The sequence below is a fragment of the Netta rufina genome (genome assembly GCF_964035555.1).
Source record: "Netta rufina genome assembly, chromosome: 22".
NCBI classification, from domain to species: domain Eukaryota; kingdom Metazoa; phylum Chordata; class Aves; order Anseriformes; family Anatidae; genus Netta; species Netta rufina.
The window spans coordinates 8,463,359-8,489,297 of NC_140146.1; the positions used below are offsets into that span (position 1 = coordinate 8,463,359).

General features: G+C 46.9%; 1 protein-coding gene across 1 annotated transcript; it reads right to left on the reverse strand.

Moving 5' to 3' along the window:
• Window positions 1-1,092: 1,092 nt before the first annotated feature.
• On the reverse strand, window positions 1,093-2,226 carry LOC311217798 (actin-1-like; the record flags this gene model as incomplete). Its single annotated transcript, XM_084300106.1, has 1 exon — window positions 1,093-2,226. One exon carries the CDS (start codon window positions 2,224-2,226, stop codon window positions 1,093-1,095), a length of 1,134 nt encoding a protein of 377 aa, XP_084156232.1.
• Between the last annotated feature and the right edge of the window lie 23,713 nt (window positions 2,227-25,939).

Here is a 25,939-nt window from a genome sequence, read left to right on the forward strand (position 1 = left end):
CGCGTGCAGGACGGGTGCTGCTGGGGGGCAGCGATCTTCTGGCAGCACCACGAAACGCTCCAGACCCCGCGTCACAAATGGGCACAGCTCACAATGCCCATGGGGCAGCCCCAGCCCTGCTCCTCCGCCGAGCAATTCGATGCGGGGCCGGTGCTCAGAAGGGAGGCTGGGTGTTCTCGCTTCCCAGATAAATTACAGAGGGGAATCAATGAATTTGTTCAGGCCCTCAGGCTCAGAGGAGGGTCGGTTACAGTAATTGCATTTGCATTGATTTATATTTGGATTCTGTTTGGGGTTTTGCTGGGTTTCTAAAGGAAACATTTTTAATGAGGTCGAAAATAACACGCAATCTAGTTTTAGAATACAAACCCCAGATATCTCAAAGGCCTTAGAGGGAAGAATCCCCAGCAGAGGAGGAGAGCTACTCCCGTACGGCTGTGAGAGAGGCCGTGAGTCGGTTAGTTACTGCATCCCTGCAGTCTGTGGGAAAGGAAAAGGAAAAGAAAAGGAAAAGGAAGAGGAAAAGGAAACAAAGTTTTAAAAAGCACAGAATCCAGACTAAATTTGTGTAGAAGCTGCTGCTGGAAAACTGCTGGAATTTTTAACCTGAAGTTCAGAACCAGCCTCTCACGGCACTTCTCCCACTCTCCCCATTAGTACACATTAATTCCATTACTAATCTGATGGCATAAACAGGAGTGGCTGGGGGTAGGAGTGCTGTGCAAATAGTGGCAGTGGCCCCGATCACTCTAGGCTACCCCCTGAGGCCAGGGCAAAGAACAGCATGGCCGTGGTGTCACTGCCCGAGCCCTCAGGCACGAGGCAGGGGCTGGAAGAGCACGAGAAGACAAATGAGGCTCCGGGCTGGGGCTCGAGGGAGGTGGAAACACACAGCGCTCCCCTTGGAGGCAATGAATGCTCAGAAGGCTCGATGCCCTGGTTACCAATTCTTTAATGCTTTATCTCCATAAAGGTTTTGTCAGCCAGTAAAGACATGAACTGCTGTGGCACCTTTTGGTTCAGTCAGCCCTCGCCAGGGTTTCTTGCTCGTGCTTTGTTGCAGCAAGGCATTCGCTCGGTCTGACGGTCTCCTCAGAAGCACTTCCGATGGATAACGGCTGCCCCGAAGTCCTTGTAGTCGCTCACGGTGACCCACATTTGCTTGAAAGACGTCAGGCAGGTGAGGACGGAGGCCCCGATCCACACGCTGTATTTTCTCTCGGGGGGGGCAACGATCCTCACGAACATGCCCGAGGGCACTTGGAGGTGCATCTCCCTCAGGATCCGCTCCTCCAGGCCGGGGAAGAGTGTGGAGCCTCCCGAGAGCAGGACGTTGGCGTAGAGATTCCTGCGCACGTCGATGTCGCACTTCATGACGCTGTTGAAGATCATTTTGTGCACGCCGGGTGCTTCGATGCCGATGTTTGCAGGCACAAAGAGCACCTCTGGAGCACGGAAGAGCTGGCTGCCGATCTGAATGACGTTGCTGTCGGGTAACCTGTATTCTTTCATGACTTCTTCGGGCTTCGCTTTCATTTCTTGGATGGGGTCCAAAGCTACGTAGCACAGCTTCTCTTTGATATCTCTCACGATTTCCCTTTCAGCTGTGCTAACAAAAGAGTGCCCGCCCTCCAGAAGAAGCCTCATGAAATACTCGGTGATATCTCTGCCAGCGACATCCAGCCTGGAGACAGCATGGGGCAGGCAGTACCCCTCGTAAATGGGGACCGTGTGGGTGACACCGTCCCCGCTGTCCATGACGATCCCGGTGGTGCGGGCTGAGGCGTAGAGTGCCAGAGCTGCCTGGACTGCCACGTACATAGCGGGCACCATGAAGCCTTCAAACATGATCTCTGTCATTTTCTCCCGGTTCTGCAGAGGATTTAGGGGGGCTTCTGTCAACAGCACCGGCCTTTCAGCGGCTTTGAGTCTCAGCTCATGCTCGTAGACGTGTCTCCAGATCCTCTCCATGTCATCCCAGGAGGTAACGATGCCATGGTCAATCGGGTAATTCAAAGATAGGATCCCTCTTTTGGACTGCGCTTCTTCTCCAACGTAGTATTCTTTCATCCCAGCTCCAAGCATTGTAGATTTGGCTTTTGAGCGACCAACAACTGCCGTGATAACAGACCTTGGGCCACTGTCACCTGCGACACCTGCCTTGCATAACCCAGACCCGTTGTCAAAGATTACTGCTGGGACGTCCAAAACGCTGGGGTCAAACATTGTTCACAGAGCTGACGGTGCCCCAGAGCAGCTCTCTGGCCGTGTTTTCCCGTTCCTCTTTTACAGGCTGGTCACCATCGCAGGGGCTGTGTTCTCTGGGGGGATGCAGCTCGCATGTCTGCCCCCAGCTACCTCATAATGGCCGGTGATACAATAATATATTTTCCCAGCAAGTTACAACATTCCAGGCACTGCCCTGGAAATTTAGCGTTACCGCGACTCCAGCCAGAGGACTCTCATTCACCAAGTCAGATCCATAGGTCACAGACCATCAACTGTATCCTTACACTGAGCCCAAGAGCACCTATTTCTCAGAAAAGCAGGTTTGGCAAAATACATTAATGAAAATATTAAGATTTTCACACGTGCCTTGGCTTAGCTAAGACTTACATATAAAGAGCTGGTGGAGATTAGGACAGATTTGCCTGCCTGTAAGTGCTAACTGAATTGCCAGTTTGCTTTTTTTTTGAATAACATCTGCATTGGAGGAAAACCTTTTTCAACTGAATCCTTTCTGATATTTTATAGGAAACGTCTAAAAAATACTTTTACGTAGGAAGAATTGTGTTTGGTATGACATCTGCGAGTCTTGTTTTGTTTTTTTCCCCTATGCTTGTTCCTTAATGCAAAGACAACTTTTTGGTAAAAGCACAGAAATTAAAAAATAATTTCTGCCTCTTGATGGTTTAAAAAATCCTGCCAGCTTTAAACAATGCTTCTAATACTGTTTAGTGCAAATAAATCCCTTCCCCTAATGAATCTGTACCCTAGGCTGCTGACAAGCTGGCCTGCCTGCAAATAAACAGACATGCAGCTGTCCTCCTTCCATGTTTCCCTTTTCCCATCAGCACTTTGCTGAACTCGTTTTTGGAAGTTTGTTCAAAAGGATTAAAAATATCCTAGATCTTCACAACTGACCCCCATTTCACATCTAATTATTTTTTTCCTTTTGCTTCAGTAGAAAGTTTCCCACAGAAGGAAATTTCTGTGCTTTTGAATCCAATCAGGTTTGACAATCCAAATCCGTTTACAGAGAAAATTTCCTTTAAAAAAAAAAAAGTCACTATATAACTTCAGTTTGAATCCTTGGCTGCCACAGTTTAATTGCTTCTCCTTGTGGCTCTAAATCCAGGGCAGCTTCAAAGCAAGGGTGGCTTCTATTAAATTTAATTACTTTTTCTTGCAGCTTGCATGGCAAAGGTGCCAGCTACTAAAGGAAGGTGGTTATGAATCACAGGCAGATTCCAAACAAAGACATATATTAAACAGAAACTTTTAAATGTAAGCAAATGACCTCCTTGTACTGCGTTTATACCCTAGATGAACCACTAAAAAAAAAAAGCCATCGAACAAGGGAACAGCTCTGTGCATGTTATTTCCATTCCGCCGAGATTCCAGACATGTTCGTGTTAAATGCCACTCTATCCATTTTAGCAATTTCTCTAATCCTCTTAATATTTGTGTACATATATTTCAGTGAGTGGCACACTTGTTTTCATGCATGCTTCTATATTAATGTCAACAGGTGTCCTAATCATTTAAGAGGCTGCTATATTCATCACACTAGAAGCCCCATTTAATCCTGCGTGGTCTGCCTGCAGTTTACAGTGAAGTACTCAGTTTTGAACATGATGTTTAGTATTAAAACAAGGGAATATTGACTGTGATTCTTAAATGGAGAGTTGAACCTAGGTGCAGGAATGCTCATCTGTTCCCTCATATTGCTCCTGTCATAAATCACGTTAAAAAGGGTATGTGTGAGTTCACTTTGTTCCTATAGGATTGGTAATAAAATAAGCAAAGTTGCTGTTTGTGTAGCAGAAGCCCTGTAAGCTGCCCTCACAGAAGGGACAACACGAGGCACCAGAAGCCTCTCGTGCTCCCTGGAGGCACAGCTTGGGCAGGCAGGACCAGGACTGTCCCACAGTCACTGGGTTGTAAAAATCCACAGATAGCTAAACATGATGTTTACGGCCATTCTTGCTTATTTTATACATTGGTGCTGAGCACACACTTTCACTTACTGGTTTAAACATGACGTTGTGCTGTACTGTGATGCCTGCACGGAAGGGATTTCCGCTGGGAAGCTGAGGCTTGATCCTTCTTCATAGCAGTCCTCTGCCCCAGACATACAGCTCAGGTGGACTCTGAACCAGGAAAGCACTTGGAAACTGGTGCTGAGCTCTGGCAGGTCTGAGTCTCCTAGGGATAAAACCAGAGGGAAAAGGATCAGCCAGTTCTCAGTCTGCGTGCCCATGCAAACCCCAAGGGCCTGGCCATGTGTAACGTCTACAGCAGCAGGGATAAAAATCTGGAAAGGGATACCAAAAAAAGAGACATACATTTCACACCATATGATGTCACACTCAGCAATAAAAGGAGGAAAAAGGAAGAAGAGAGGAAGGGTGGGCTCTCGTGAAATGAAACATGTTAAAAATGTGAAAATAAGAAAGAACAAGGCATATGGTGGACATGAGTCTCCAGGCAGCCCTGTAAACAAATACACTGCCTTTGTATGTACACTAGTAATTTAGCATGTCGTGGGATATCCCAGAAACAAGCCAAAGGCTTTATTCATCATGCTAGTAAAGCTTCAGTGTCAGAAGTCTGTGCTTTCACAGCTGAAAGATCACAGATCTGGTCCCATCTCCGTGGAGTAAACAAACGATTTGTGCACAAATAGGAGAGCATTTGCAGGGGGAATCCCACTGCATCTGAAGTGCTACAAGAGGAAAAAGTGAGGAAAAGAGGGTATGAAGAGGGTATTTCAACCCAGCAGAGGTCTGAATGAGGAGGGATTCAGGAAGCAACATAAACCTTCTGTTCAGGGCACCACCACATGAGGGGAGGACAGAAGGGCTGCTCGCCCTTCTCCATGCCCTAACCCCCACGACTGGTGGCTCACAGCGCACGGAAGAATCAAATGCAGCCAACGCTGCGGTGATGCTAAACGCCCTACGGGGCAGGCTGTCAGCACGGGAGGACAGCACTTCGTCTGTGCCACAAGCCAATCTGTACAGACACAAAATGAATTTGCTTTTTATACGAGGAAATCAGGCGGGCTATGAACTGTAGAAAGGAGCAGCGAACGGCAACCCCTGCGCAGAAGAGCTCAGCCCCAGCACCGAGCTGCAGCAGGTGGGCGAGACAAACAGGCAGGTCAGGGTGGAAGGCCAGGGAGATGGTGTGAAAGAAATCAGGGGCTGAGCACAGCTCCTAGCCAGCAAGCAGCAGTAATCACCATCACAGATGCTTAGCTCTAACAACTTGACGAGATCCCTTTCTTCACATAGGAGCTGTGTTTGATTGCTCCCATACTTGTTTCCATCTAAAATCCCCATTTTGCAATGTCTTCGTGACACTCCAAACATCCACAATACTCTTTGAAGTTGAATTTTAATGTGTTTATTGACACCAGTTATGATATTTCAAAACATATGGCCTACAAATTGTTACCATGCACTCCTAGTGTTTACAGTAATCCCCATATTAAAACAAACTCAGCCTTTCCTGATGATTTTATATCTTCTTGCTGACTCACTTGCCTGTGTTTATTTAAACTCCCGTTGAGCTTTTTTTTTCCCCCTATATTCAACACTTTTGAAACACAAAACAACTATCTACAGATTTCATATACTTCTGATACGTTTCGCATTCATTTTTATGGGCACCACATGGCCCAAATCCTCCTCTTCGATTTTCCTTGCAGCCCCCTGACTCGCAGCATGGCTTTCCATGCTCGAACCCCGCTGTTAACCCTGTGCATGCGGCTGGTTTCGGTGTTCAGAGAGCTGCTGCCCAGCCCAGCCCAGCCCTGATAAAATCAAAGAACCATTTATGTTGGAAAAGCCCTCTAGGATCACCAAGGCCGACCGTTAACCTAGCAATGCCAAGTCCACCACTAAAGCACATTTCCAAGCATCACATCACAAGTTTTCAGGAGGTCACACAGTTGCCCGTCAGGGTTGGGGTAGCTCAGCCTTCCCTTAGCCCATCCCATGAGGGCACCGTGGCCCAAGCAGCACGACGCTGGCTGCTGGTTCCAGTTCATATCACAAAGCCATGTCACTGAATGGGGCAGGTTGGAAGGGACCTTACAAACCACCCAGTTCCAAACCCCTTCCATGGGCAGGGATGCCACCCAGCAGGTCAGGTTGGCCAGGGCCTCGTCCAGCCTGGCCTTGACACCTCAGGGATGGGGCAGCCACAGCCTCTCTGGGCAAAGTGCTTCTCAGCTCACCAGGAAGGAGGCAGGACCCCCTGGAAAGGAAAGCCAAAGAGATGCGTTAATTTTGGAGGTGAACAAAAGCACTGAGGAAGGGAGTAAAATCAATGCTCAGCAAATATATAAAAAAAAAAAAAGATCTAAACTGGGGGAAAACGCATTAATTTTCTAATTCTTAAAAGGTATTGCAGGGAGAGAAATGGAAATTGCTAACAAATTATAAAATATATAGAAAATTACAACTCACTGTCCTTTTAAAGGAAACTTAAATTACTGCATGGCTAAATTGGAACGGCTCTGAGGACTCATTCATGGTCTCCTACTCCTTAGACTCACACAGTCTAGCCAGTACCTCTAGGGGTGGCTGGATTTAATAGTATCATCTAAAATGTAATAAACCCTGCAAGTGATGAACAACCGGGAAGGTGCAGAACCCGCCGGGATTCAAATTTAATTCAGACAATTTGGAATTCAGCATCGGAGAACTACTCAAGAGTTCGCGTGTTATTTTCCATGTTGGAGAAAAGAAAATTAATTCCATACCAAGGAAGTGATATAAATTATGCATACATTAAAGCCTTGGTTGAAAATGTGTATATTTAAAATAAATAGGCTTGATTATTTGAAAATGAAGAGAAGTCCAGGAAACCAAATCAGGTAAAACGATTTCACCAAGCAAAGCTCCAATCACCCAGCCACAAATCAACCTTGCCCAGGGAAGTGGCGGAGCTGAGGCCTCGCAGCTCTGCTCCCCGAAATAACTCCATCTCCTCCAGGTTGCCCTACAATACTAACAGGAGGAAGGGAAAGTTTGGGATTAAGGCATGGGAACGTTAGCCGACAGAGATGCACAGTCTATTTCCAGGTCTCCCAGCTCCTGACCACAGGCACGTCTTTGCATCCTGATCCCTGTCCACGTAAAGCTCCGTGTCTGCTCAGGTAAGTGCCTTTGAAAAAGAAATCAGAGATGTTGGGGCTTCTGGGACAGGAAAAAAAAAAAAAAAAAAAAAGGAAAGCAGGGCCCTCTTACCCTCAGAAAACTGTTAACTCAGCATTAAACACACACTGAGCCGCTCTGGAATCTCATTGTTACTTTTTGGAGCCACGTGCCGTTACCTCTGACTATATTCCGATGGCTGGTGGGCCTGGGTCTGCCCACAAATTGTTAAAAGCTGTGTCTGGGGTATGAAAGCGACAAGTGGAAAGCATTCCCATGAAGTATGCAGGATCTCTGGATCTGGGCAAGCGGTTCAGGTCAAAACTCAGTCACATGCCCTGCTAGCTGGTCTGGAACATCCTTCAAATCCAGCTAAGCAAACAGCCCCGAGAGCCCCGCGCCAAGTGCCAGCTCCAGCTGGCATCCTGGTACATTTTATTCTACAGTTGTTGCAGTTTTGGAGGTTATGTAAAGTTTACTAATGAGAAACATTTCAGGACGCCGTGCCAGCAATTTGGGCTGAGGGAAGAGCTGTAATGACATGAGCATATATAACTTTGGTGGAAAGTCTGAAACATCGGTTCCACACCCTGAGAGCAGCCTTTCTGTTTATAAATCCCAACAATTCTGAGCACGAAGAGCAAGCACACGGATTTCTCCTCAGATGTTTACATTGTGCTTTCTAAATATTTAAAGCTGTTGATGAAATTAAAGACAACTCTCACAATGTTTCGTTCCTCAGTTATTTGCTCTGTTTTGGTGTGGTTCTTTTGTAAACTCGAATTCGGTGAAGCAAAAGGGGTGCGAGAGCACAGGGGGGCTCTCAGCAAGCAGTTCTGGTAGCCCAGAAAACTGTTTCAGTGAACTTCCCAAATTTCTGCTGGGAAATACTGCATTGATTTGATTTCTAAGGAAGAACCATTTGTAAAGCAATGTTCTCCTGACCAGCACAGCCGGGCAGTCAGACTTTCAGCATTGTTACCCGTGCTCACGTGGCTCATGTTTTGCCCGTGTCTGGTACTTCCTGAGCTGAGGTGATTAGCAGAGCAGTATTTACATGCTACCACTAGTTGTGTCCATGACAAACACCTACGGAGAGAAGCAGCTGAAGGAGAAGCAAAACAAGTTCCTGTTTCTGTGGGTTGCGTTTGCTTTGGTTTTTAACCATTTCAAGCGATCAGTTCAGCTTCAAACACCTCCTTTGACGCAGAATCCCACCACTAAATCTCATCTGAGTAAGACACAGTAAATCAGAAGAGAAGGCTCCTGTCCCGGCTGGTGAGATGAGAGCAATTCCAGGCAGCACTGCCAGGAGCGGTGAGCACCCGGCCGGGTGCTGAGCCCGCTGGGTGGTTGTTCAGTGCCAGAGGGGAGGAGAGGCAGGGGATCGATACACCGGGTTCTCAAAACAAATCGGTTTTAGGAACTTTCTCAACTGGTGCGTATTTCTTTCTTTCATTTTCAAAGTCCTCCCTTGGCTGGTGCTCCAGCTGGCATTCAGCTGACATAAAATAAACAGAATGGGGGCTCCCATGGGATTTCTAGCAGAATATTCAACATTAGAAGTGAAGGAAGAAATAGTGAAAGTGCAAGCAAAACCTCTGTTCCCATCTTTAAGACAGTATTTGGGTGCAGTAGGAGTGCAGAGCAGTATTTGTCTATCTACCAGGGCTATTCATCACTACGTTTACCATATTTTCCTTTGCCTTCCATAATTCTTGGCTTCCCTCATGTCTGGGTGTTTTCTAACCAGCCTTAAGGCAATAAATCAAAGCTGTCAGCATTGGAAGAAAATTAATGTGAGAAGTTGTTCCAAAGGCCACCAGCCTTTTCCCTACTGTGCGCTGTGTTAATCCAGGATTCCTCAATGGCTTTCAATGTTTTGCTATTTTCACAAGGCTTTGAGGCTACAGATGCAGTTTTTGAAGGGCAGCTTTGAATTTTATCCTGTAAGATACCAAATTCCCGGAGTTTCTTTGGACTTCTGAGATAAAAGAGTGTGCTCAGCACAGGCCCAGGTCTGACCCTGACCCTTCTCTGGCCAAACCGCAAGCAAAATCCAGATCCAGACTTGGAACACTCCAAGAGCTGAATCTGGACTTTTAGGTTGGATTTACATGAAGAAAAAGGCCAAACGATTCAAAAACAATCCTGTTCCTATGCCCCGTAGTGATGACGCTGGTTGAATTATTCATTGCGAGTTATTTGTCCAAAGAATGCGGCTGGCATTTATGCTGAATAAATTACTTGCAAGTTTTGATTTCTTGTTTCATTACTCACCCCGTTCTGTACCACTCAAACTCCAACCTCTTCATTTCTGAAAGTCTCTTTCTCCAAGTCTGAGAAAAGGAACACTTGGGAAACAACCTTCAGCTGGTGCGGATCTGATAGAGCAAATGCCTCCCTGGGAAAGGACAGCCTGGCAGTCGTGGCATTTTCTTGGAACTCAGGAAAGCAATGTTCCTTCCCTATTCAGCTGCAGATGAACCCTGTAACCCTGGGCAAATCACTTAGTTCCCTACACCTCTGGCTGCACATTTATAAAACGGACATAGTATTTCGCTCTGTGAGACACTGTAAGGCTAGATATGTTAAAGATGATGAATTGCCCGGTTACTATGGAAACTGGAAAAGCACCTAATGCAAATGGATGAGTTTAGAAATAGGTCCACCTGCCTGAAAAGTCATGAGCAATTGGGAACTTCATTAGGTGAAGTTTGTTGTGTTGTAATCAGAAGTATTGTGGGTGCTACTCAAAACTTCCTCTAATAGGAAGTACAGCTTATTAGCAGATTTGTCTCTTGGTGGATTCTGAAGGTTTTCCCTTGAATATCTTCAAGCTCTCACATTTAATGCATCTGTTTAGATTTATTTTTCTCTGATAGCTTGGGACATTTAAGTAGCTACTCAGTATGATGTCCCACCAAACAAAGACCATTAAAACCAGAAGAGTGATTGCACAAACCAGTCCAGAAGTCAAAAGACTGTGGCATATTGAGAAGGAAATTTAATTCCAAAGCTAAAAACTCATGAGGCATTTAAATAGAAAGCACCAAGCTACTACTGAGTGCTACTGTGGCAGCTTTTCCCCATGGGGAGACTACTGTTTTAATCCTGTCCTCACAAAAAGCCATCACTCTCTAGTTTATTTTTATTGTTCATCTACCAGCTGCTCAACCGTATACCTAGAGGTAGCTCAGAGTTTTGACCAAGTGCAAATTGAGCAAGAACTTCAAAACCCAGGCCAGCGTTTGGATATAAATCCCTCCTGCAGAACCAATACAGTGAGCCCAATTGCTGCTTCTTTTGCACAGGTCCTAAAAAACACAGGATTTTCTTGCTTATTTCTGAGAATAACAAGAAGTTTGGTTTTGAAAAGGTACTTAAAATATGGAGGTTCCTCCCTCTTGCAACACGTCCAATTACAATAATTTTGAGGTATTTCAAAGTTGAGACCTTGAACTATTCCTCATTGTCCTATCAAATTATCCAAGTCTTTGACAGGAGAAGTCATTATTTGCAAGGACTCCTGGTAGCAGCACTTACTGAAGTGAGGCTGTTCAGGTTTAGGAGTTTAAAAATGGGTTTGCCATTGCAAATGGCTCATCGAGTTACAGTTGTGTCTCGGTAGGGTAAGGCACTCAAGGCTTTCAATTGCAGCGGGCCCTGCTGACTCAGGGAATGAAAGCTATGGAACTGCTGGCAAGGGAAATGCTAATAATTAAAGCAGTAATCGTGACTCTGGGGCAAGAAATAAATGCCTACAGGGTGACGAGAGACTGAATAAACAAAGCAAATAAGAGCCTCACGCTGCACGACAGCCTAGAGCAGTGATTACAGCTGGCAGCACGGCCCCAGCCTCCTGCCCCAGCGCGCCGGTAACGCCAGGTTCGGCTCTCAGCCCCACGGGACCTGTGGCACGGCACGCTCAGAGCACCTAAACACCAGCAATCAGATCCCACGTCACGAGGGGCTGTGCCGAGACCCCGGTGGGAAGCCCTCTGGTCTTGGTAAGGGCAGAGGATGCGCCCCTCGGTACCACGCGTGATGGACCTGTGCTGGTGTCACACTCAAGGCCACCAACAGCTTGTGTTTTGGGGCTAGAGATGGCCTTGTTCTGGAGCCATGGCCACCAGAAATCATTTTGGGGGTGTTATTGGTGAAACAGAAGTAATTATCATGAAAGGAGGCCAGCAGCAGCCAAAAGCAATAATAAAGGTAACCTTGGCTTTGCGTTGCACCTTGCAACCAAGAGCCTCAAAATGTTCCAGACAAACACCTCCTCCCCAAGGCGCTCTCCTGAGAACACTGCCAGCTGCCCTGCTAGACCAGAAAGCAACAAAAAACACAAATATTTTACTGATACAAGTTTTCCACACAAATCACCAGTGTGGCCATGGTGCCAGCAGGTCACACGCTGAAATAAAATGCCATGTGCACCTGTAGATGAGAAGGGGCAGGCCACGTCTGATTTGGCAAGGTGGAGAACGGCCTTCCTGTAATTTCTGGCTGCACACAGAGACCTGAAAACACCGGTACCCACTGCTTTGGGCTGCTGAGGTCTTGAGGCAGACTTGGGGTACGGTTCAGTAGAGCAGTGAGCCCCAGAGCGGACATCCCAGTGCTGGCTGCCCAGTGCCCAGCAGGAATTCGGGGGCTTTGCTCAGTCTGTCCTCAATCCCCTGCCCTGTTTGGACAGCGAGCATACCTATGGCACTGCGTACAATGGCAGCGCTTGGGAATCTTCATACAATGGTTAAAAAAAGCAAAAGAATGGTCACAAAGGAAATCCTTTGTCCCAGACAATATCCGGACCATCGCTGCTCATCGGGTGCACCGCACGGGGAGCGCTTCCCGTGCACGCTCTCCTGCAGCTCCCTGCAGGGCACGAAGCAGCTCGGCGAGCCCACGACAGGTGAAATGCTCGGCCACAGCCCTGGGCTCGGGTCTCTCCGAAGGGCCGTGGACAGCACAGGACGTGCCTCGGAGTAAAGTCCAGCACCCCTGCAACCCGGGCCCTTGTGACTGGCAAATAACCTAATTTACTGTCATTCAGGTGTCAGGTTCCACTTCCTTGTTTACTGAACGGAATAATATCCCGCAGTATCTGGCTTGCACAAGGGACTAAGTGAAGTAATTTGACAGCAAAAATAAACAAATGAAAGGAGTCTTTAAGTACATCAAAGGGAGAGTGTGCTACTATCTGTGGGACGATCAACGCACGCTGCCCCGCTGGATCCTGGCTCCGAAGCAGGGATGAATTTCACGTTGTGCCTCCGGGGCCACAGGTCAAGAAACACTTTGCTCCTGCGTGTTGTACTTGATATACCTGCTGTTTGTTCTACTGTATCTGTAATACTTAAAATTCACTGGAGTTTTCTCTTCCCAGTCTGGAGATTTCCCTTCCTGAAGAATGTATTTTATCCCTTACCACCCCTTGCTTGCCCAGGGGCAACCACATTTGGCCCGACAAATCCTTGTCAGGAAGGCACCAAATTTCAGGAATAAAGATACCGGGGTGGAAATCTAGTCCAGGATATTAGGGGTGGAAAGTAAAAATCTTCTGTTACACCATTAATAAAATCCAGTGCAGCAAGGAAGACTTCTTACAGAAAGGACAGGGAGTCCTTCATTAAATGAAGCTTAGAAAAAAATCTTTTTTTTTTTTTCTTTTTTTCCACTTGTGGGTGTTTTTTTTTCTCTCTAACAAAACTGGTCTAATGATGGGAGTAATTAAATTATAATGCCTACACTATTGTTTGAATAAGGCAAACTCCCTCACATGCCATTAATGTACTACTGCCAACAGCAGCCAGGGAACAGCCTCAACAATAGAGAGGATTTTCCAGCTCACTGTGCGATTTGATCTCTATAAACCTCCCATAACATATACTGTATGGCAGTAAATCATTTATAACATTATTACCCGCCCATCTGGGATCAGAGTGCAACCACTAAGACAACGCAAGAAGTCTGGGCTCCTTTCAGCGCTGCGCGAAATGGACCTCGTTGGTGAGGTTTCATTAATTCAGCAATTCAACAACTGGATCCCGCTCCCTGCCAGAGTGACTGTACTTTCCATTGGCCACCTTCCTAGCATTTCCCGTGGCTCCGGTATTTTTATCCCCCAGTATTGCTGATACTTTCACTTGCATTTCAAAATGGTCATTGCTCGAGTGTGGTTGGCTGGGTGCAGCCCAGTTCCTAGGGAAAGAAGGAAGTGGTTTCAGAGAAAAAGGAGGACCACGTTCTCCAAGTCAGCATCACTCTGCTCTAAGCTTCGCTTCGGAGAAAAGCTTTCTGAAGTCTCCTTCTGCAAGAGCCCTTCTGGATTTGCTAGCTCCAAAGTGGAACATGGCATTTCACCAGCACGAGCTGCGTATCTCACAACAGCGCTCCTCCTGCATGAGCATCACCCAGCCGAACACCCCAAGGTGACACGAGGCTGTGTGTCTACCCCATGGAAAGCCTCTGCATCTGCATCAGTGCCTGTAAAGCACGGCAGCTGCCAGTTGTGGCCTGGAGACTTTGGGTCAAGTTCAACCGAAATCTCCAAGTGAAGCTCAGGCAGCAGGAGGTCGCCTACAGCTTGACCAAGGAAAATGTTTGTGTGACCTTCTGGGAACAACCCCTGCCAAACTCCACACACACCAAATGCACGGGTGGCCAAATGTTAAAAGTTATTAATTAAAACAAAATACCACCACTTTGCTCATTACTTACAGCTTGAACCAAAGCCTGCTGAACACTGGCTTGCAGCAGGCTCCTACAGGCAGAAGGTGACAGCCCCGTCCTCTGGCACAGGAGCAGGGCAGAGGCTCTGCTCTTTGGGAAAGAGGAGAAAATCAGTGGGAATGGGAGACCTGTGTCGCTGGCCATAGTATGAAGAAGCTGTAAGAGTGGTACAGCAGGATTTGCTGCACAATAAAATCCAGTAAATGGGAAGCTGAAGCAGTGACTGGGAACTGTCAGCAAGTTGCCTACAATTGGATTTGCGTAGCCTTGAATCTGTGATCTTTTCTGTTCACACCTACAGCAACGTTGGCATTAAATAACAGAGCTCACCATATCCATGCAGAACATCATCTACTTCGAGCCTCTGAATAACTTTATGTAGGATTAATTAATTCATGTACATATGCATTGATTTATCTAAACTGGTTAACCTAAAACCAAGCCAATTCTTTGGCTACAGGCCTGTAATTTTTCATATGTCCTTCAGAATAAAAGGAGAAATTCACTGCTTCTGTACTGAGCTGCTGCTATCCCAAAAGAGCCCATCTTTCAAGCAGCCAGCCACTGCCCCTTGGTTATCTGATGCAATTAATGCTTTTCTACCAGCCCTTTCAGAGCAGATTCTTTTTCAGTGTATCAAGCCACAGGGTCAAATTTTCTTTGGATAAATATGAAAGACAACATTAGAAAAGCCCTGCTCGAAAAACCACAATCCTCTGCAGCAACAGGCAGGGCAGAGCGTGCCCCCTGTCTCTGGGGGAACACAAAACCCCGTCTGAGCAGGCAGGAGAGGAGGAGACCTGCCCAGCCCACGGCTGCTGCCGCTTCCATCACAAACCCTTGTGCGTGTGTTGGCTCCATGACCCCCGGCCGAGCACGATGCCTCCTCTTTCTTTACAAAGCCGGGGATGACTGACAGGCCCTCCTTTCCCTGAGGAGGCCAAATTCAATCCAGATCCCTTTTGGGACACCCCTCCTGAGCCAGCCCAACCCTTGTCTCGCCAGCCCCGTCCCCGACCTGCCTGTGCTGCGGTAGGTAGCCAGCAAAGCCTTTTTTCATCAAGTCAATCCCCAGCCCTCCTCGAATGTCGCATCTTTTCAACAAACCTGACGGGGCAAAATACGCCTTGGCTCTGCCTGTGCTGAGGCTGAACGCTCAAATGGCTTTGCTGGAAGCTCCACAAGAGCTGAGCGAGGCTGCAGGCTTGTTGTGCTCGGAAGACCTCGAGCTGTAGCTGAACACCACGCTGCTGCTCCTCACATCGGCAGCCAGCACTCAGGATAGCCCGTGCATCATCGTGTGGTTATCGGAGACACGTGGAGCAGCATCCACGTGGGCTGGTGAGCATGGTCCTTGGTTATTCTACATAAAGTGCAGCTGCAGAGGTCGCCTTTCCAGGCTTGTTCCACCCGCAGCAAGCCCACATCCCTGGCTGCACCTCGCTAAGGCACCAAGAGCAGGCACCTATGTCTGACAACCCTCTGTGACACATTCATCTGTAAAGCTAAACGACACAAAGTTCTCCAAAATAATAACAAAAAAAATGACAGACTTCAAAACAAGAACAAGAGCCTTTTGTTTGTTTGTTCTGTTTTTGTTTTTGCCTGCACCTTCTCTTTCCATTTGGACTGCAATCGCACATCCTCCTTGCAGCCGGTTTCAAACACAACTTGCAGCTGTACTGGAAGTGTCCTTACCCTTGCCCGACTGGCACATGGGTTATCACCAGTCATCATCTTCATTTGTCTCGTTTGGAGGTTTCCCCTGCCTGAGGAATTAGAAGCGGCGTTCTGCAGTCAGGATCGGGGGCAGCCAGCAGCAGCAGTGGAGTGAAAGGGACCCAGATGCGGGGTGGAAGCTGGGCTGTCAGCGTGGATGGCTTGTTTCCTATGCTTTAAGCAGGAGGCTGTATGGGTTGTTAGTGCTGTTTGAAGTGAACGCTGTTGGGTTTGTGGAGTTTCACGAGGAGATCTGCTTGGTTCTGGCTGCAGTGCCTCCCAGCACTATACTCCCTTTGTAGAAATGTCACAATAGCACGCTTGTTTTCAAGCTGAGAACCTGCTAAAATGCACTTTTCCCCCTTCTTTAAAGTCTTAGGTTGTGCTGAGAAACAGCACCTTTCTTCAGGGGCATTTCTAGGAGCACTTCTCACAGAAATAAGGTCATTTTGGAGTTACGTTCTGTCTTTGGTGACCAGCATTCTCCAGCTGCACCTCTGTGACCATGGCCACGGCCCCAAACCCCTCAGGTGAAAGTGACAGTGGCCACCTGGGCACGCTGCTGGGCCACCCCTGGGCCGGCCTGCCTCTGCTGATGCTCCAGTGCCACAGCACAGGGTAACCAAAACTATCTGCATTCACAAAAAGACCAAGAAATATCCACAAGTGCCAGGTGTGCCGCAATGAATGTCTCTCTGCTCTACTCTGAATGGCTTTTCCTATTCTTGTTGCTATCAAATATTTCATATTTCCTACAGACAAAGCCAATTTATTCTAGAAAATCACAGGATATTTTCATTCTTAGCTCGAAAATCACTGTCTCCTTAACATTTCAGAGCTTCCCCGGCCCAAACACTGGCATGACAAAAGGTTTATGCGGTGGAAACACATGCTCTGCTCTGCTAGAGCATGTACCCAGAGCAAGCAGATCACAATCTAACACATGCTTACCAGGACTGTGGATTTATTTAGCCTAATCTAACCTGAATGCCTGTTTGTAATGTAAGTGAATATCCAAACAGATTATTAAATGTAACGTCAATAGCTTGTTAGGAAAAGCACTGGGATTATTCAAATTCTAGAGGAGAGGAAAGTAGAGAAGAGTGTTTCAGTAACATGATCTGCCAAAATAGGACGGAAACTCTTTAATAGCACCTTGCCAGAAACAATGCATGGCAGAGTCTGTTTTAAACAAGATGATTTTTCAGAATATTGTTACTGACTTTTTGTATAGTGTTAGTGAGTTTTGTGTACACTAATAAAAAATGAAAGCTGCTATTAAAAACAAATCAATGGACTGTACCTGGTTTTGATCACACAAGAGCTGGCCATTTGCATTGGTATTTGCAGCATCTGTTCCAATTAAGACTTGTTTTCTAGTTTAAAGATATTAGTCCAATCACTAGTGTTCTGTTGAAAACATGAATAGAGCATTGTTCTGGCAGAATGTAGTTAAACAGACTCCACAGACTCTATTAAACGACTTTGCTACCCAATTAGAATGGGAAGGAGTCAGACAGACATGACTGTACTGTGTAGCCTCTGTTCCACATGTATTTTTATGGATTCATAGTCAATGAAAACAGTTAACGTGGAACATGTGTTACGAAAACACAGACTGCATGCTGTCGTGGAGCATGACAAATGGAGCATCAAGCAATTTATCAGGATTTAATGGACATGGCGTTTAATGATTATACTGACTGCATAAAACAATGCACAAGAATGGCGAACCACGCCGCCTCCACATGATGCAAATAATTGTTGGAGGCTTGGCAACACAGAATGATCAAATATTAAAACACACAAGGGCTGTGCTCACCTTCCTTTGGTGTTGCTTTAGGAAGCTTTAGGCCTCAGGCTGATGACCCAAAGTAGTGGGACTTTTCCAGGATGTTCAGTACAAACACAGGGGACATTTACTGCAGACAGCTTGAAGGGTGTATGTGTGATACTGGTGTATGCTGACATAGGAGCTGACTTAGTGCCACACTGCATATGATACCGGAGCAGAGATTAGTAATTGGTACAGATTTACCCTAATTTAGTGAACAGGGGTAGGAAAAGACTACAGGAGCGAGAAAGATTTAAGACATTCTGCTAAGAAAGAGCTGTTGAGAGTGTTACAGTTATTAATGGATAACACAGAAACAAGGATCGTGTTTCTTAAGAACCGGCCCCTGCTTCTGCAACTGCAGTTTGCATACAAACGCCACTGAGAAACACCCCAGGGAAACAACTGCGCCTCATGCCCAGGCTGCTCTTCCCCTGGTGCCTCTGTGGATGCTCTGCTTGTAGTTCTGCATCCTCCACAGCCAGGTAAGATGGGTCGGTGCGCTAGAAATATCGTGGAAGGCCCCTGTAGCACCAGGGCTTTGCACAAAAGAAGCCTCAACGCCACCCAAGGAGCCACACTGCGAGCAAGCAGCACTCTGCTAATACCCCTTCGGAGCACACCACAGCCTGCAGCCCACGCCGGGTGAGCAGTAACATCCCAGTGAATTTCTGCAGCAGCTTGGGCTGGGTCTCCAAGCCCTCAGCCTGGCTTTCCTTCCCCCCGAGCTCTGCAGGACCGCCTGTGGGTGCTGCAGAACGCGCTCAGCTTGCCGGACAGCCAGGCACCCGGGGGGACACCGCCAGGAGAAGGTCCTCGAGCGACCACACGAGGCAGGCTCCTGGCCAAAGCCGGCGCTCGCAAACGCGGCAGGGAGTGGATGCCTGGGCCTCTCGGGCAGCTTCAAGGCATGTGCAGGGAAATGTACCTTGCATCCCCTGCTGCAATTTTATAAGGTATTACATACCCTACCGTGCATCGGAGCTGCTGCTGCTTTGACTCCAGCTAATTAGCTTTTGTAGCTTTGATGGATGGATTGATTCAGCAGTTAAACAGAGATAAATTAACTGTCTATCTAAAGAGAGTTTAAGTGAGGAGGGAATTCTGATTAGAATGTTATTTCATGCCGTACTGCTCCTTTTTCTCAGCAAATGCTGAAAGCCCCCGGCCTCCCTTACAGCAGAGCCCAAGGAACTCCAGCTCTGACCCGCGGAGCAATCCCCGAATTTAGCGATGCCACCAGCCTTCAGGGGACACCTCTGGGGCTGGCTCTGCGCTGTGCGGATCAGACCAACAAAGCTGCAATGATTTCTACAGGTTGCAGAACTGGGCTACTGAATTTAATTTACCACGACTTTCAGAAGCGTCTGAAATGTATTTTATTCTGAAAACCATTCACATACCCAAAGTCCAGTTAAAATAAATAAATAAATAAATAAAGTTAGCATTTTCTATTCACTCCACAGGACTTTTATGTTAGAAGTTTTTTGTCTTGAAGTGAGAAATACCTCTATTTTTTTTTTAATAAAAAGTCTAACTGCAGAACTAATGTAAAAATCTTTACCAACTGGCATAAAGGCTTAGACAAAGACTGGTTTTGTTAAAATTGCAACACAATTTTAAGTACCTTAAAATGCAAGTAGTTCAGAAAAAGTTTAAAGTTTATTTTTTGGAAAAAAAATTAATACGGTCCTTACCTAAATATATTAAATAAACATGCATCAAGTAAGATGAATTTTTGATCATTTCATATAAATATTAACTTGTAAAGCTTTCCAAATGACAAAATTAAGGCAACAGAGAATGGTACTTTACTTGCAACCTCATACCAGTGTTCCTGGAACGGAACCAGCAGGAGACATAAACCACAAAACCAAGCAAATGCAATGTACCAGCGCTCAGCTATCGGTAGAGCCAGCAAGAGAAAGCCGGCGCAGGGATGAACTTCGCCGGACACCTCAGCCCTGCAGTACGAGCACCCTGCTGCAAGGCCAACTCCCAGGCCCCTGTGCTCAATATGCCAGTCACCGAGCATAAAAAAAGCCTTATTTCGTGTTAAAAATGTAAAGACAGGCAAAGAAAGCAACCAAGTGGCTTCTGGGGAGGACTAAATAAAGGCTTTGCTGGTGCCTTACTAGAATGCTGTGATTTTTTGTGGCTATACTGTGAATATTGGGATTATTTGTGCGACCAGCTTAGTCCATCGAGTGTGGCTGCCGAGGCCCAGCCCCACCAGAAGCTGAGGGCACCTTCCCCCGGCCCCACCAGCCTTTTTACCCGAGCTTTTTAGGGGCAGGCTCTGACACTTGTTTCCTGCTGCAACGCACCTGCTCGGTGCCACCACAGCTTTGCTCTGTGCCACCGGTGTGCCGGATGCTCAGGGGGACAAACATGTCCCCAGGAGACCCCAGGAGCTCTAAGTAAACCAGAAAAGCACATCTGCTTTACACAAAGCACATTTCTTTGTATATTCTTTTAACTTCAAGAATCTTAATGAGGCTTACAGCAAGGAGAACCAAGGGTAGGAGATTTTTCTTTTCTGTTGAAGAGGCTGTAGATACATTAAAACTAATTACTCCTTATTTTATGCTCCAGTAGGAGGAGAAATTCTGATTAAATTAGGATAGGAATTAATGCCCGAGGACAACTTTTACTGTGCAAAAAGAAAGATCGAGGCGGCATTCAGCAGCAGAGCTCTCAGGAGCAGCGCCACGCGTTGCGGGGCTTCTGCGTGGGCCAGGGGGGATGTGCCCCCCCTGCAGCATCCACCAACTTCACTGCTGGGAGCCCAGGACCCAGCCAGGCTGCTGGCCACGCTCAGGAGATGACCACAGATCATATATAGGGATAGGGGAACGTCTCTGGACTATCGATCGCTTGGCTAGATGGGCACAGCGCCTAAAATCTACCAGGTGTGCATTTTTAATAAGAAGAGCAAGTACTTCCTCTCCAGGAAATAAGCTTCTGAAGGCAGTGTGTACGGCAGGAACAGTATTCAACAAATATTCGGGAACAGGTGAAATGAAGGCAAATAAATGTTGAATTCAGCCCCAGCCAACGCAGCCAAGCTCCTGCAGGTTTTGCATCCAGGAAAAAAAATAAATAAATTAAAAAAAAGTGTACTTTCCGCACCTCCCGCATGCCGCAGGGCCGGCCGGGCTGCCCGACAGCCGAGCGCCTTCTCCCCGTGCCGGGTTCGCAGCGCCCCGTGCTGGCTGCGGCCGGGCGGCGCCCCCGCTCCCCCCCGGCCCGGCGCTTCCAGCAGCTCCCCGAGCCTCCGGGGGTGTCCTCCTATCGCAGCCGGCTTCTCTCCCGTTGTCTTTCCAAAGCTGCCTGGCCTTTTGTCGTTTTTTTTTTACGTGTTTATTCCTTTAACAGCTCATTATTTTCAGTGGGCTCCCGTGCCTCATTACGCGGAGTTTTAAGAGGAAGTTTGTCCTTTATACGGGTTTATTTCTGCCTAAAAATGTAATCTCAAGTCTGCTGATAGCACTTTATGTAAGGCTATCCTGTGCATTTTATTAGAATCAGTTTGTAGGAAATGTTTACGTGCTTTAACCGAACTGGAGGAAATCACACAAATGTCTCCAGGAAATATTCTGGATCTGCTCCGACCTAAATTATGGCCAAGAAATTTTCATTCAGTAGGGCTAGCATGGGGCAGAAATCAGAAGGAATCTGAATGAACAGCGATACAGAGCCCCTCAGATCTAATCCTCACTGGAGACCACGGGAGGGGGACGCCCTCTGGTCTGTCTGTGCCTCATTTCTGTCTGAAGTGGTGCTTCAAGGGGCAGAGATGGGCATATTCAAGGAGCAGTGGATTCAAGAACAGCCTCCTGACAACACGTGGACGAAGGGATGAGATTTCACCGATGCTGTAAATGTTGGTGATATAGCACACAGCGACTCCAAGCTGACACGCAGTGCCCCAGCCACGACACGTTTAACAGAACACTTAGGGAATAAGTAAATAAATAAATAAAGGCCAGGAAAAAAAAAAAAAAACAAAACAAAACAAAACAAAAAAAAACACCCTAAGGTGACACAACTAAAGCCGTGAGGGGGGATCCCCACTTCTTGCTGACCCTCCACTTGCCCTCCCGGTGCCAAGGAACTGTGGAGCCCCCTCTCCTTGCCAGGACATCATCCCAAGCAGGGCAGCTCCACCGGGCCAGCAAATCCTGGTCGGGCATGTAACCAACCCTCTGGCCTGCAGGTGACAGTGCTACCAGCAGGCCCAGGGGAACACAGCATCAACGCTGGGATTCCTTGGGACATAAATCATTGACCTGCTGCATCACGGAGGAGAAGTCCCAGGCAATGTGCAGGGGCATCCATCGCCCTGCCCGTCCCTTGTGTGCAAATGTGGCACGATCCTCCTCATCCTCTGCAACCTGACGGCTTCACCACGCACAGAGCTGTTCACAAGCAACGTGCGTAACAAACACGTGAACTTCTCCAGTACTGGTATCTCAGCTGTTTTAAATTAGGAATATACATAAAGACACCCGCCTAAAGTGAAGCGGAAGCATCTGACAAATTTATTTATTGCTTCATGGGTGTTTCTTTTCAGAACAAGTTATAAAAGACCTAAAATTCATAGGCCATTTTTTTCTTTCTGTCTCACTGTAACAAACCCCAAGGTCCTAAGGTTTAGTTTGCTACTAGAGTCACTCATAAATTAGCTTGTTAGGATAGGCCCCGGCATTTGGGCTCTCCGACTCAGATGTTCAGCAGCACAAACCTTCTCCAGTAAGTGCTGAAGTTGTGTGTGTGTGTGCAATAATCAGCACGCTTCTGTGAAGCTGAGATTTTGAGGGACTGAGAGGCCAATTCTATCTGCAGAAAGCAATATTCAGTAGGGTCTGGGTCTCCTTCATCCTTTCGAAGCCTGGCAGCACCCAGCAGCGGGGGGCTGGAGTCGGTGGTGTCTCTCAGCAGATCACTAGGTGGAGGGAACCTCCTTTTTCTATAGCTGAACCACGAGAGCCACAGCCAGAATTACCAACGACGTGCACTTTGCTTTTACCCATCTCCTTTGGAGAAAAGCTCCCGCAGGTGTGTGGCGCCTGGTTCGCACCGCTGCTAACATCGCAGCTCAACCCACGTGCTCTTTGCACGAGAAAACTGCTCAGAAAGCAAAACAGCACTCACAGAATTCGGGAAGCTGATTTGCAGCCCAAACAAATTAGAGAGAGAAAGGGTGGCTGGGGAGGGGAGGGAGAAGGAAAAAAAAAAAAAAAAAAAGCCCAGCTCTGGAACCACTGAATTACCCTTAATTCTAGGAGCCTGGCCAATACAACATACGAACGATTGCACAGACAGTTCCAAAAACGACACATACGCTCTCTCCCTGGCTCACTCATGGCAAACTCACAGCAATGAGCTCTTTTTTTTTCTTCTTTTTTTTTTTAATGCCACGGAATTCCCATGAAAGCAGCGAAAAGAGCCAAAACAAGAGGAGTTAAGATGGTCAAACATTGCAGTAGCGCCCTATATTTAAACACTTCTGCAAGCCCTTCAGTTCCCAAACGTGCTCCCAGCCAGAGGCAGCCCTTTGCCCAATACCTTCTTTCAAAATAGAAGCCCAGAGAAGGCTACGACCTGTCAGCCCCACTCGCTTTTTTTTTTTTTTTTTTCCTTTTAAATTTAGCGTACCTTTTCAGATATTGAGTCTCTTACAAAGGAGGCAAGTCTCTCCCTGGTGTTTTTTTGGAAGGAAAATGTGGCATGCACCTATTTTGTTTCATTCTGTGCCAGGACCTATAAAGTTACTGCGGGCTGCAGCTCCTGCCAAGTTCTAAAGGTGACAGGGCAATGGGCACCCAAAGGACGCTTCTATCAATGCCCTTTTATTTCCCTCTCTTTCCCCTTCCACCGAACTTTTTTTTTTTTCTAATAGAATTACTCTTATCTGCAAGTGATTTAAACTCTAAGGTTTACAGAAGATTTAAAGAGTGCGAACACAGTTGGAATGTTTTAAACTAACAGTACAAGTTGCATTTTAAGAAAATAATTAACTCCCAGGGGAGGTGCGGTTCTTGGAGTAATGACAGATTCAAGGCTGGCTTTCCCTATATGGAGTTTCCAAATAATAAAATATCTTCGGTTCCCTACTGGTGTCAGATGAGAACCTGTTAGTGTGCTAGTTGCTAGTGGACTGTCATGGGTTTGGGTTTTTTTTTTTTTTTAGTGGGCCCATTAGTGTTTTAAAGACACAGTACACAGTAGGTAATCGTACATGCAAAGCTTTAGCACAAAACATTGTAAATGCTCCCATTTTATGTGCTTACAACCTTTCCCCATCCCTTCCTTTTTGATGAGAAAAAGAAAAAAAAGATGAGACTTTCCTCTTGTTTTGCAGTCCCGGGTGCTGAGTGCCTCGGCCGCTGACCGAAGTGGCCGTGAGGACAGCGCCTGGCTGCGAGCATCGAAATTTGGGCGAGGAGCAGCATCGCCTGAGCCACCCGGTGCTTTTGGGTCCAAACCCTGCGGCTTTGGCCCTGGCATCGTATTCAGTCCCCAGGCCTTTGGCCTTTCAGGTGAAATACAAGTCTTGCTCCGCGAATACCCAGTAATGTTCTTTACTGAAACTTAATAACGCGCTTTAATCCTTTGACCATGCAAAGCCTGGTGTTTTGACTGGGTAAATGTTCACTTGAGCTTTGAGGGTTTGAAGGGAAAGGACCAGGCCGTTACTGGGAACGGAGCACAGGGAGGGTTACACCACCCGGCAGGAAAAGACGAATGGCTTTGCCATTTGCCATTTTCAGTTAACAGCGGGGTTACAGGTACCTTCAAATGGCTTTTCTAGAGGGATGGACGACGGATCTGAATTAGGAACCCTGTGATGCAAAACACACTTGGCAAGACAGTACCAGGAGGGCAGCAGAGATGCTGCATTCTGCCCCAAGGCGTTTCTGTTTCACAGCTCTCTGGGCCGATGCACTTGGCCAACACGGGCCGTCAGTGCCAGCTGAGCTCCTTCCCATAGGCAAAGTCTGCAAAGAGCAACGCAGTCAGAGAAGCACTCGGCTACTTTAGCAGCACCTCAGGCAGCAAAGATCACCTGTCGGACACTTCACAACCACCAAGGAAAGCCAAGGAATTAAAACTTTAGGAGTAGTAGTGGTAAAAAATTAAGACTTTAACCGAGGCTCCACGGCTAGCGCGGTTTTACCCAGGAATTAGGGTCAGGCCCTTTTGCTGGAAGGGCAAAAAATAAAATAGGAACACCAGCTTCCTCCGTGTCTTCGCGGTTACATCCTCCACCACCCCGCCACAGCCCAGCCCTTTTCACGCCTCCCCAATCACCGCAGCCATCTCTCAGCACCCTCTTACAGCCTCTGCAACCTCAGGGCTCAGCAGCACTAATTAGACCCCAGCTGAGCGTGCCTCTCTGATTCATTAGAAATGCTACATAATAATTAACCCGTAATACCCCGGGCTGCTGCTTAGCTTGTCTTGGCAGTGTGTTTGCTTTGTGGCACCTCCGTGGCTTTTTTGCCCCCCCTTTCCTAATTCATGCCTAATTAACTCCACATAAGTCAGCATTTCAGAGTGGGCCCCACAGATTTCATCACACATGCAAGAGGTTGTTCTCTATCAGACACTTAGAAATGGATGAATAATGCATGACCTTAGTAAAAGCAGCCCATGACATAAAATAAAGTAAATAAATCCAGCCTTACAGGGTGTGAAAAAGTGGGTTTGAGCCATTAGAAGAACTGGCCTTCTTGTGAGGTTTCCAAATTTTGCCCTCTTTCCAAGCACACATATCAAAAGTTCCTTTGCTGGAACCCTGATGCTCAACCAAGCACGGAAATGAAATTTTATATATATTTATTTTTATGATTTTTTAGTAGCATTATTTCCTACCCTCAGAAAAGGTGTGATGTGAGATGTTGGGTGAAACCTGGATTGCTCCTTCTTTTATCTAGATAGATACCCATCTATTTTTGAAGGATGGTTGCACAGACCCAATACATTAAGTGAAAAATTGCGGCCTGGTTACCAAAGAATAGCACAAAGGTTTAGCTGAAGATGTCAGGGACTTTATAAAGCACAATGTTTGAAAGAAAAGATTAATCATGACTTGTGTATGGATCCCAAAACAGCGCGTGTTACGGAGCTACGTTTTAGGAAGGGTAGCATGCACACCAGCTCACGTCTTTTCTGTGTAAAGTCTAAGATATATATATATATATATATATACACCCACTTAGCTTAATATATAAATATATACATGCATGAGATTCTC